Source organism: Strongylocentrotus purpuratus, unplaced genomic scaffold (assembly GCF_000002235.5).
Source record: "Strongylocentrotus purpuratus isolate Spur 01 unplaced genomic scaffold, Spur_5.0 spur5_scaffold_5, whole genome shotgun sequence".
Taxonomy (NCBI): domain Eukaryota; kingdom Metazoa; phylum Echinodermata; class Echinoidea; order Camarodonta; family Strongylocentrotidae; genus Strongylocentrotus; species Strongylocentrotus purpuratus.
In genome coordinates this window covers 23,554,548-23,567,662 of record NW_022145611.1, presented here as the reverse complement: position 1 = coordinate 23,567,662, position 13,115 = coordinate 23,554,548, and the positions used below count along the sequence as shown (strand labels likewise).

Here is a 13,115-nt window from a genome sequence, read left to right as displayed (position 1 = left end):
GTTTTTCTGAACATTCTGATATCAAATACTAATTTTGGCAAAATATGGAGTTACGTTTTTGTATCACTGAACCCTCAATATGTTGTGGCGCTTATGCTAGTGTAATGAAGAGTAGCAGCAGCAGTAAGAGTGTTTGTGGTTGTTGTGGTGATAATGATAATGCATAATTTGAAAACGGTGATGATTCCCATATATGGTATCCATGGTGATACTAATCTCGATGATGATAATAATTGATGATTTTGGTTACATTATATCTGAAGTAATGGATGTGGTTGTAGTGTAGTAATAGTATCAGTCATTTTAATTATCTTTCTGAATTAAGGATTAATATTGTTATTAGTATTGTTGAAATGGCTTAGTATCACTAGAATAATTGCATTTGTTGGTTATAAAATGAATTGTAAATAACTAAAATTAAGATAATTGGAAGAAATACTGAGTTTTGTATTATTAATGTTCCAGGTATGATGATGAAAACATATAGAACTATAGTGAAAGTCATTATGATAATAAGAATGATTAATCATATTGATAATAAAGAGATTTAAACTAATTAATTAGCCAACAGTAGAGTAGTAGCTGTAGTAGCAATGACAGTAATTTAGGGATGAGCAGAAATATTATATATTTAGTATTCTGGTATAGTAATGATAGAATCAGTGCACTCATATGTTATAAAGTGTTGCAAGAAAAAAAAAACATGATGAAAAGAACATACGGTATGTTTGGTATATTTTAGGTGTGATGATGGAGACATTGAGGACTATGGAAACAAGTGGAGTTTAGGGGCCATGCTTCGGTACCTCAAGAAACAAGGCAAAGATGCAAAACGTAAGTAAGCTGTGTTTTTCAGTAATGGTAGTAAAATATATTGGGAGCTAAATCCTAGAATAGAGTATAAGTACTCTAATCAAAATTTGTAGATGAACACACTTTTTTAAATGTTACCAATCCAGTCTTTTCTTCATGTGTCCTGGTTTAATATTGTATGGTTTTTAACATTTATTTTGAATATACCGTAAATCTCCGTGTATAAGGCGCACCTCTATTTTGGGGAAGAAAAAAAAAATTAACATCGAGGTGCAGTTGAAGGCGCTGATTTGTGCTTGTGAAGTTGGCACAAATACTAGTAACAATGTGGTTTTTAGAAGAATTTGTAAGATCATTAATGTTAATTAAAAACAGTAGAGTACCTGGGATAGAACCTTGTGGTACGCCATGTGAAAGAAGAAAAATTTGAGGAACTATTATTATATACTACATATTGAGATCTATTAGAAAGATTACTTTCAAATCAAGATGACAGACTAGTGGTGAGTTGACACACAGATTACTTTTTTTTGTACCTGTGTATAAGATGCACCCCCGACTTTCAATTTTTTTCGGCGGCAAAAAAGTGCGCCTTATACACAGAGATTTACAGTATTTGTTGTCTTCTTCTCAGTACTACTTTCAAGGATAGAAGAAGCCGTCAACAAAACAATCATCTGTGCCGAGCTTCCTGTTGCTACAGCCTGTAAGATGTTCTTGCCCTACAGGGGAAACTGTTTCGGTGAGAATTCTCCTTTGATCATATTCACATTTTTATTTAACTATAGTGAGGTGTAGAAATATATTTTGTTAACATTGTGTGGATAATGTCTATTGGAAAGTAAAAAATGTTTTTTAAATATTTTTTGTTTTATAAAAAGGAAGTTTATAACTGTTTTATTTTTTCCTTTTCATTTTATAACTATATATGCGAAGACATTTTTTCTAAATTCAGAAGCATCTCCATCAATAATGGCATTTCTGTTTGAAAATTTTCAAAGATCTGCTTTAACATATTTGTTGTCAGTGATTAAGCTATAATATTTTTGCAGTGCAGTGCTAAATGAATGAAAAGATGAGAAATAGATTTGGTTCCAGGGGAAGTATAAAATAATTGTAACAGAAGTACTTTATCTACAAAAAATATTTGTATATATATATATATATATATATATATATACTCATGTTATTGGAAACATATGAATAACAATATGATATTTCTCTCTATCCACAGAGCTGTATGGTTTTGATATCTTAGTAGATGCCAATCTGAAGCCCTGGGTCTTAGAAGTCAATCTTTCTCCATCATTAGCTTGGTAAGCTATCACTTTTGTCTAGTATTACATTGAACCCTGATGACTGGACCGTTCTTCAAGCAAATACTGATATAAGTATCTGATTTTAGAAAATGTTGGTATGAGAACATTGTTAAACGATTATAACTTGAGATTAGAAGATATACCTGTATGCATTATTCAAGCATCTTAAAAGAAGCCGTTGATCCAGGTTGTGAGTAAATGTTTTCAAGCAGGTTTCAATCAGAGTAATTTAGATTGAGTGTTTTGATATTTGATCCTTGTAGAGTTCTTTTTAACTCACAGTTTTCATTAAGTTTGATCTTTTTTTCCATTTCCTTACCCTCTTCAGTGAAGCGCCAATAGACATGAAGATCAAATCAAACATGTGTGGTGACCTGTTCAGTTTAACTGGTAAGTGTGACAGCCTTTGTCTTAACTTTATCATAACATTATATAAAGCTGAAACTACATATAGAGCATTTTGTTTTTGTTGTACTCTATAAAGATGTTTTACATTGTACAAGGTACCCTTGTCATGTGTTTTTTTTTTTTTTTTTTTGGGGGGGGGGGGGTTCTCCTTTCAACCTATACTAGAGACAGTGCCTATTGCCTTGGAAACCTATTTCTCTGCATCTTTCTTTGCTTATGTCTTACGTATGTGAAGAAAGACTCTATATGAATTTCACTTGTCTGCCCTTGCTAAATATTACACTTGTTACTTCAAGTCTTCTTGCATAATCAAATGGATTTGAATATTTTCAGGTGAAAATGAATCATTATATTAAAAGTTCCTGTTAACTGTGTATCTTGACAGGCTTTATTATACAAGATCCGGTTATGAGACGCATGCAGCAGAGTAGAAGAAATCAGGATCTAGCCGCCTCCAGCACTCTCAGGCAACAGGTATGATAGCTCACCTAGAGAGGGGTGTAGGATGAGAAGGGGGGTAGGGGAGGATAGGGGTAGGGGAGGTTGGGGTTGGGCAAGGGCGGGGGCAGGAGAAATACGGCATCTCAACCGTCATTACACTATCCCAAACATCACTTTCCAGTACCTTCCATCTTACAAAATATCATTACATATCAAATCTCAATTGTTAGATATCACTCCCGTCTATTCAATTTCTTATCTGTTTGTCTCTCCTTATTTTCTTGAATGCACATGTTTGCCTAAATTTAGACTAACTTGATTTTCAAATGTAGATAATATTGATTTATAAATTGTTGATTTTCTCTCAGATTTTAATTTTTTTTTATTGTATCTAATGTTCTAAAATCACTAATGATTTAATTTAATTAATGATTGTAATAATTTCATGATTTTTCTCTCCTTACTAAGTAACTGTTTTGAATTGAAATTAATTCCTATTGTTTATTTTCATGCAGTTAATTAATTAAATAATTAAAGCAGTAATTCTTTTGGAACCAGCATGTTGAAATTATATTTTAAGTTTATCAATGTTTTTGTCAGAAAAGTCCTGTCTGTAGCAATTAAGTAGATATTCTGTATTTTTGATCTGCACAAAAAATAATTCCTATCTTTAAATTTTTAACTTTACCTGATCGCAACTTAAACCTCTTGATACTTTTCTTTGTATAGGGTTTTCATCAAAATGTTGATTAGTTGAATTGCAGGAACTTTACCTTCTCAACAACTATGTATGTTGATGAATGCCACATAATACTAGATATTGGAAGGTGAATGAAAAGTTAGAGAAATCAATTTTTCAAAATGATCATTGATTGTGATGATTATTTTTGGATAGTGAAAGAATTTTGAAAAGCAAGGTTGACAGGTTGACAAAGAATATTTCATTGTTTATCTTTGTTCTGTTTCTTAAAGTATTAACCATTAATTCTCTTACATTCATTTCTTCACTTCACTCCTGTTTGCATGATCCATTCATCATTGAATTTGCTGTGTACACACTCATATCCTATACGTAGAAGGAGCGCATTGGCTCTGCCTTCTCGGTGAGTTTTGTTGAAGAGAAGAATTTTACCATTCAGATAATTTGCTTTTTTTTTTTTTCATTGAATTTTATTTGTCTAGCTCTTTTATTCCAATTTAGAACCTCACATCTAACATCTTCCTGCATTTTTCTTACCTTCTCTCTTCTTCCTCTCCTTTCTCACTTTACTTCATTTTCTTTCTTTCTTTTTTGTAAAACCTTTTATCTCACTGCCCCTTTTTTCTTTGTGTTTGAAATCTAAGAGATAGTGCTAGTTCTATGTGATAAAGATGCATTGTTTTTTAGTGTTTTACATCAAATGAAAATTTTCCCTCCTTTATATATTTGTTTATATTGTCGGTCTGCCGATATCAAAAGACTTGTAATTCAGGATTATACTAAGTTATGTTTAATATAGAATCAAACAAATAAGTAACAGTATTTCAAGTTAGTTTAAGCCAAGTTCATAGGGCTGCAAAATTGTTAAATATTCCTTAATCTGTACTGGTATATAGACTGATATACCTTTCAATCATTAGTAGAAAACTAGAACTACTAGAAAAATAATGCTGACTACTCTCATTAAAGGTAATACAAAGTTTTGGTATAGGGTCATGAATTGGGTTCAAATGAACATATTGGAAGCATATGCGATCCTACAATATTTAGTGATCATTGTCGCCGTTGAAATTGAGTCTAAAGTTATGAAATTGTAAATAATAAACTCTTTATGTTGTATAGCTCCCTCTCAAGGTCAAGATATTAATTAAGCTATAAAACAATATTTCTTGACTAAAATCGATCAATTAGCGATTCCCGTTTGGAAATTATGTATCACAACTATATCTTCTGAGATTTCCATGGTCGCAGCTACCACTGTACGGCCGTAGGCGCTATTTGAAATTTATCGAAATTTACCGGGAGCACCGGTAAATTGTTATATTCAATTTTTCTCGAAAGCAAAAGTGTTTTAGAGGCTAAAATTTCTAGTGCTTATAATACATCCACAGGGGCATCCAAATATATCAAAATTGTAAAGAATCACTATCCACCCAATTTCCAAAATTTCCCAAAACTTTGTAATACCTTTAACCAAACATTGCTGTGCATTTTCTTATTGCCATTTGGCAATTATCTGTTTAGTATGAGAAAGATTTTCTTAACTCGTATCCGTTAGCACAGGATTAATACCCTCCTCCCTCTCAGCATCTCTCAATATCTTATGTATACCATTCTAAAGTTTCAAGCACTATTGGACACATTGATAACACTTTTATCTTACATCCCAAAGCGTCAACGACCCAACTCGGCTGGGATGATGGGTAATAAGCTCTCTAGACCAAAGTCTGCTGCAGCATCAGCAGGTCCCAAAGACAGTTCTGGACTGACTCTAGAGGAGCGTAAGATAGTCCTAGAGAGCAAGGAGGAATACGCCAGAAGAGGCGGCTGGATGAGGACATTCCCTTCACCAAATTCCATGGAGAAATATGGGTGAGTCATTCTAAATATATTCAAACCTGCTTTAGTGACCACCTGTCTACAAAGACCACATTTTTTGTTTCCCTTGAAATGGTTTCTCATTGAAACATGTACTAAAGGAACCTGCCCCCAGACAGGGCAAGGCAAAAACTTTGTAAAGCAGCCTGAACCTGCCTACACCTTGGGTGGTCGCTATAGACAGGTTTGACTGTAGTAGTTCCAAATAGAAGTTTTCATCCAGATCATGCATCATGTGGTTAGATCCAGAATGGCATTAGCTTTAGTAATGTAATACAAGATAATACTGGTTTTGCTCTCAGTAGCGATATACAGTTAAACCTGGATATTGAGGCCACCCACAGGAAACAGAGAAGCTAGCCACTGTACTTCTATAACATACAACTTGATCTTGAGGGAGACAAAGTACATGGCCACTATAGAAAGGTGGCCTTTATGGAGAGGTGACCACTGAGATATATTTGACTGTTCATCGATTGTTGTGGTCTAGTTGGTAGAGTGTAACTCTGGTCTGCATGACAAATTTTAGAAAATACAAACAAAATATAAATTTTCAATGTGTCAAAAAGCAGTGGTCTCCCAAAATCTGTTTTTTCTTGGAAGCTGCAAGATCATTTTACTTGCTTGGGACAAATGATGAACAAACATATATGTCAAGAACCTTTAAGAGTATGTTAAAGCCTATGTGACTGTATTTTTAGGGTATTGCATACTTTCATATATATATATATATGATACTGTATGTAGAGCTATGATATGAATATTGATATGTAACCCATAATGAAAGTAATGATAATTTTGTTTATTTACTGATCCATCGGAAATGGAAAATAATGCTATGCAAGTAGTTTACGGTTGTTTTGGGTTTAAGAAACACCCCTCAAATGTTTGATACAGATGGATGCAGTTTCTGACATGACAATGAACAGGACTAAATGCTTTGTATGTTCCTCTTCTTTGTATTCAATTTTTCCTCGCAGTTCGTTAATGGAAAGCAGGAATTCTATGAACCAGTTACTACATTCCAGACTCTTCTCTGACAAGTAAGTTTCATTAACACCATGCTTCCGTGTTGGTAGTGGCCCATATTATCCATTACATATTTAGAGGTATTGGTTAACATCAGCTCCATGCCATGATTATTATTATTTCATCTGATTTAGATTCAGTGTGCTATTATATCTATTTGTTTGCATATATATGTTAATCATATTTCCATCGGGATAGAAGTGTATAAAACAGATTGCTTCTTTACAACTATTTTTGCTGTTATATGCACATCCTAATATATTAAATGCTGGTTCAAATGTCCTGCAATTTGCATATTATTTATCCACTTGCGTTCAAGCACCTGTCTTGTTATTGTGCTGATGCTGAATTGTCTTTGCTTTCCTGTATATCAGGTAAATAGAGAATAAGGCTTGGTGTGATAATTATTATAGATCTTAGCCAATATTTATTCAATCAAGTTGCAAATGTTCTTAAAACTTGCTTCTTCTGCCCCAAATATGTTTGTGTGTTTCCTCTTTATCAATCGCTAATCTTGGGTCATGGGTTCGAGTGTTATAGGAAGGATTGTGCTGTACAATCTTCACATAAGCATTGGACCTAGTGTTAGGGGTTAAATTTAACAACTAATGTCAGAGCAGAATATGAGAGATTGTGTTGAATTCCTGTACAAACTTTATTTTATTCCCAATATATAAAGTCTGACCTGGATTTTAGAATGGTGTGTGTTCACATTAACATATAAAACTAAGACTAGATTTTGACCCAGTACTTATGGTCCAGTGTGAACATTGCCCCCTATGATTGACCTTAGTGGTATCTTCTATTGCGTTCTAGGCATGGTCAAAGGACCTATATTCCACACTCTGCAAGGTAATGCTTTCATATTTCACTTGCATGAAGCAAGCATTGATTCGGAGCATGATTTTTTACATTTTGGGCAGAGTTACTTTTTGGTTTTCATTTTAGAAAGGTGATTTTGCTTTTCCTGTTTTTGATATTTTCTACTTCTCCCAAAATGGTAATGTTTATAAGATTTTGCATGAAAATTATCTTGAATTGATAAAATGATTTCCCTTCCATGCTGATTTCATGTCATTCTCATGCTTGGGCCTATATCTATATCTTATTGTATTTCAAGACGCATCACTACCAAAAAATAACGGTAATTAGGTCAGATTTAGATATATTTAGATTTGTATTAATATGTGGTAATCATAAACATATCTATCTACCAGTAGTTTTTACTTATGTCTATGTGATATGCAATGCATATTAGAATATAAGTGAACTGCAATAATACTTAAGTAATATTGACTGCCTTCTGGGCAATACGACATATATCGCCCGAACCGAAGGTGAGGGTGATATATGACAAGTCGTATTGCCCTGAATTAGGCAGTCAATATTACTATTATTAACCACATCAGACATCTAGAGCAAACAAGAAACTCTTACTATCTTATACTCTTAAATTATGTAGGCTACACAGGGTTTCCTAGCATTAGAAGTTGCAAAAACATTGTCAAACCAGCACTGTTCATCCAGTGTTTGACAGATTTTCGATACACTGCAAACAGTTTGCCTAGGGTGTGATTGTTACGTCACAATGGAGTTCGCGCAAAGTGCGCATTTTCTAATACACGATGCGCGATGTAAATTACAATAGCTGATGCGCGATGTAAATTACAACTGGCACTACATTATTGCGCACTAGTTTAACACGCATTTTGCCATTGACTTTTCAGAGCGGGCTAAAATATTTGTCCATTGACTTACTGTATAACCTATATTGCCCGCCAAATTACACACAAATCCCATTGACTCTTCTGAGCGGGGTAAAATATTTGCGCATTGGTTTTCTATATAACCTATATTGCCCGCCAAATTACACACAAAATCCCATTGACTTTTCTGCGCGGACTAACTTATTGTAATTTTGGTGACTTATCCATCAAAACCTTGAGGGCAATACCATTTAAAAATTGCCCTGCTCAGATGTCTGATACGGTTAATAATATCTATTATCTGTTGCCATCTGTATATATACATGAAGTTCATACCTTTATGTAATGAGCAGTGAGCACATTGAGAACAATCTTTTTAATTATATCTCCTTCAAAGTATGTATTTGATGTATGAAAAATTAAATTATTTTGTTTTTTGATATATGCATGTATTGCTATTGCAAGAGTTCTACTGCAGTGAAAATTGATTAATAGCTTCTGTTTACTTTAATTTCTATGCAGTTTTTAGCTTATTTTGGCTTGGTATTTGCAGGAATGCTATGGTGTGACTGGTTATAAAGAGTTGAATCAATAACTAGTCCAAGTTTGCATTCTCTATCTCTTATATACATAGTTTTGGTTGATATCAATTGTAAAAGAGTTGCGATTAATCATAACTCTTTATAAGTCGGGGCCCTGGTATGCTACAGTCTATAAATTATAATATTAAAGAAAAAGTCCATCCTGATAGTTGGTTTGGTTAAAAACAAGAAGACAAAATGTATATATATATTCTATGATATGAGTGATTATTATAGTGCTCACTAGTTATATTAGCAAAATAGGCATCTATTAGTAGATTCAATCAAGCATTCACATTGTTGCACCATGGCATTTTCACTTTGAGATTTGAATTCATATTAACACCCTTATCATATTTTTTGTTGTTGATAACACATGTTTGCAGTGTTTACTTTGCACTCCCTTCCCAACCTTCTCTCTCTCTCTCTCTCTCTCTCTCTCTCTCTCTCTCTATATATATATATATATATGTCGACCTATCTTTTCATCCTTCCATCCTAGATTCCTCCTCCATATCCTACCTTCATGTTCCTCCATGGTAAATTGCCATTTGGTCTACAACCAGGATTGATTCCCAGTTCGTCTAATTTGATTTTGCAGCATTTTCAACAAATTCCACTTACCGTCCATTAGGTTGGAAATTTACCCTCACATATGTATATATATATATATATAGAAACTTTTCCCTCCGACTAAATGAAATTTAAGACAAAATTGGAGTAGGAAAAATAAGGTGAGACAAATAATAGATTAAACATGAATTTTACTTTGACGGAGTTGTACAATCAAACCTGTCTATAGCGACCACCAAAGGGAAACACAAAAAGTGGCCTTTGTAGACAGGTGGTCTTTGTAGACAGGTTCCTTTAGCACATGATTCAATGAGAAACCATTTTCAAGGGAAACAACAAATGTGGCCTTTGTAGACAGGTGGTCACTAAAGCAGGTTTGAATGTATTAGACGAGCTGGCTAGAATTAATATAGACCAAATTGCAATAAATCTCTGCTCTTCCACTATATATATATTCCTCCCCTTTGTACCTCTACCGTGTGTTCATTTACGCAGTGTGGATTCTAGTAGCACATCTCCCAGATCTAAATCAGCTCACTCGTCCCTGGCTTCGTCCCGAGCCAGGCAGTGCACGTAAGTTCCGATGTCCTAGCTTCGCATCCGCACCCAGAGCTAATGTGCAACTGAAATGCAGCCTTTGAATCTTGTCAGACATATCTGTGTATATGAGTAGTATTGCTACCATTTTATCCTGGCTATAACAATTTCAGTTAGTATTGTGTTTTTTCGGTTTACAGGATCTTCAACAAGATCACCTCAAAAATAGTTAACAGAATATCTTATAGCATTGGAATTCCCAGTTCTTCTTCATTATTATGTTATTATATCAGGGGCTATTTCAATTTGTTCACATCAAAGAGAAAGGATCGTATAATTTTCTATTTTTCTTATAAAATTGGGTGTTTGTTAAGTCAAAATAATTTTTGTGTATATTTGGTTACATATTTCATATACATGTATATGTGGTACATATATACAAAGCATTTCAGTAACATATTAGCTCCTTGTGCAATGTGAGTCCTGTTATCTTTGTTTCTTGTTTTGATGAAATATTTACCTCCAATCTCTTTCAAATATTAATTGTTCAGAGTAATCAATATAATCAGTTTTGGTCAAAGAAGTATTAACTTTGGTTTGAGCTTATGCTTTCAGTTTTAATCTCCCAAATATGCTTGTTTAATACATCTATATATAATAATCTTTTTATTGGTTTCATAAGGGACAGGTATTCTGCATATTAATGTTGGTATACTAACTGCATGATCAGTGTAAGTATAGAAGGTTGAATGTTTTAGAGTAAACATGCCATACATTTTATTATTCTGATCATTCCCCCCCCCCCCCCCCCCCCCCCATTACAAGTTGTATTCTTCAAAATAACTTCACAGAAATCATAATTATATAAACGTACACCACTCACCTTTTCTCTGTAGAAAAGGGTTTTACCTTTTCTTGTATATTAGATATCAGTATTACATCTTTTTATATCACTCTCCCATATCTTTCACATTTATCATTTGTTTCTCTGCACGTCTTATATTTGCTAGAAGTAGCACTTAGTTTTTTTTCTCTCCGAGTCTGTTATGCAGTTCTTGATGTGATTTTAAAATATTTTAGCATGTTTTTTTTATGACAATACATGTTTATAATAATTTCTTCCTTTTCATCTATAGAAAAACACTTTTCATTTGTGATTTGTAAAACTATTATTTACCAGTAAATAATAATTCCTGTCTAATACATGTGTGTTATATTATAAACTGGGGCAATTAAACATTAAATTGTCTGATTGTCACAATAATATAATGGACTGTTCATTTTTTTATACACATATTGCACCAGTTTCAACAGGAATATCTTTTGTTTGAGCAAAAATGTTTTGACATTCAATTAATAGTAATTTTGAAGTGTGATTTATGATATTGCACTTGTTAAAACCAAGTACACTTTTTTTTTAAACTAGTCATATCACCATTTAAAAAAATGAAATACCACATACCGATGCAAACTATCTTCACGTGGAAATAGGCTTCATAGCCTCCAGCTATTCACATCTATATGGTTTTGTTGTCTTGCTCTATTTCAATTTTTCAATAGAGAAAAAAAATGAGTATGGTCTGTAAATCCAGTGTAGGTTCCTCATGTCAGAACAATCCTAATGATGTTTATGTTTCCATGACAACAGGAAGATGTCCCATGGGATGATGCAGGAACTCCAGGAGAGGGAGGTTGAGGAGCACTTAGCTCAGTTACTCAGGAAGCTCAGTACCAAAGACAACTCTGGAGAAAGGCGCAGCCTGCGCACCAAGGTCCGCAACAAGTTTCCTGCCACTAAGAGGATAGGTAGGTTCATGCTGGTGGAAGATGAATGCGTGTCTCATTTGTCCATTCACAGTACATCTGCTATGAGGGATTGAGGAGGATACAGTGATGCTACATTCAGGGAGTTTTACTTTGGCTACATACTCCTTGGCTACATAAAAGACTACTTACTACTAATAATGCCATGAAGTTATGAATTACAAGTCACTGATGATATTTTGTATAGATTTGTTAAAAGTCTGTTTCTTATTTCATTGTCCAACTTGTTACAAAATTGGTTATAATCTATCCTGATGATTTTTTAAATCTGTTTGAATTTTATGAGGAAAGATTGTCCCATGTAGTTATTAACAAATGAATGAGTCAATGCTATTCATATGGTTTATGTATTAATGGTCCTATTTTCTTCTTCACTCTCAGCAGCACCAAACCCCAGGAATGCAGTACCGAGCAAAGCTGAGGTGAAGTCAGAAACGGCGCCATCTAGGGCACCTCTTGCTCAGGGCAAACTGGATTCTCGCCCCCAAACAGGGCAAAGCAAAAACTCTGCAAAGCAGGCCGAACCTGCTGCCCAACAAACTACTTCAACCAATACTGCTGCAGCTACACAACAGCAACAAAAACGACCAACATCATCAAAACAGAACTCTAGTGTATCACAGTCAAACATCAACGGCACGAAGGGCGTAGACAAAGGGGGCGGTGGTGGTGGTGGTGGTGGGGAACCGACAAGTACAACAAGTTCATCTGGTACCTGGGTGCATGGGAAACCCCCAGTGGGACCCAGTCAGGGGTCAGGAGGGGCCAAGACAGGAGGGTCAGAGAGCAATGCTGGAGCCAGGATGGTGCTGGAGATACAGAAACCCAAGGGACCTACCAAAGAGGAGATACGAGAGTTGGTCAATGTTCCTGACATCTTGGACAGGGGTGGTGACCTAAGGTGAGATTTCTTTCTTCTTCTTTTGTGTTGTCCAATTGCATGACTATCATAGTTGTCTTTTGCTCAAAATTGACATATTTTCTTGATGTTCACGATATTTATTGTACTGAGTTCCATTGAGGACTATTGTTTTTGTTTCTAGTGCATGTATATTTCTGTAAAGATACAGTATATTATGATTGTAAGCTTCATGCCTATCAGAATATACAACTATACATTTTCACAGTTCAAGAATACTAGATAATGATAGTGTTTCCATCTTGTGTTTGTCTTGGAAATCAATGTTATCAATTCTATTTGTTCTATTTGGTCTGGTCAGTGTACACATTGCCCATGTATTGCTGGTGGTCTGATTGTGTGCCAATGAGACATGTTATTTGATAATCCTTTATTCTTAATGATGAT

General features: G+C 34.4%; 1 protein-coding gene across 1 annotated transcript in view; it reads left to right on the top strand.

Moving 5' to 3' along the window:
• Window positions 1-13,115, top strand: part of LOC115919072 (tubulin polyglutamylase TTLL5-like) — a 51,129-nt gene that overhangs the window by 15,759 nt on the left and 22,255 nt on the right. Inside the window, exons 12-22 of the mRNA XM_030998966.1 lie at window positions 743-834; window positions 1,448-1,555; window positions 2,048-2,129; window positions 2,461-2,522; window positions 2,926-3,014; window positions 5,354-5,553; window positions 6,540-6,602; window positions 7,405-7,440; window positions 9,944-10,021; window positions 11,634-11,791; window positions 12,191-12,710. Coding sequence (XP_030854826.1) covers window positions 743-834; window positions 1,448-1,555; window positions 2,048-2,129; window positions 2,461-2,522; window positions 2,926-3,014; window positions 5,354-5,553; window positions 6,540-6,602; window positions 7,405-7,440; window positions 9,944-10,021; window positions 11,634-11,791; window positions 12,191-12,710 — 1,488 coding nt within the window. The remainder of the gene's footprint in view (window positions 1-742; window positions 835-1,447; window positions 1,556-2,047; window positions 2,130-2,460; window positions 2,523-2,925; window positions 3,015-5,353; window positions 5,554-6,539; window positions 6,603-7,404; window positions 7,441-9,943; window positions 10,022-11,633; window positions 11,792-12,190; window positions 12,711-13,115) is intronic.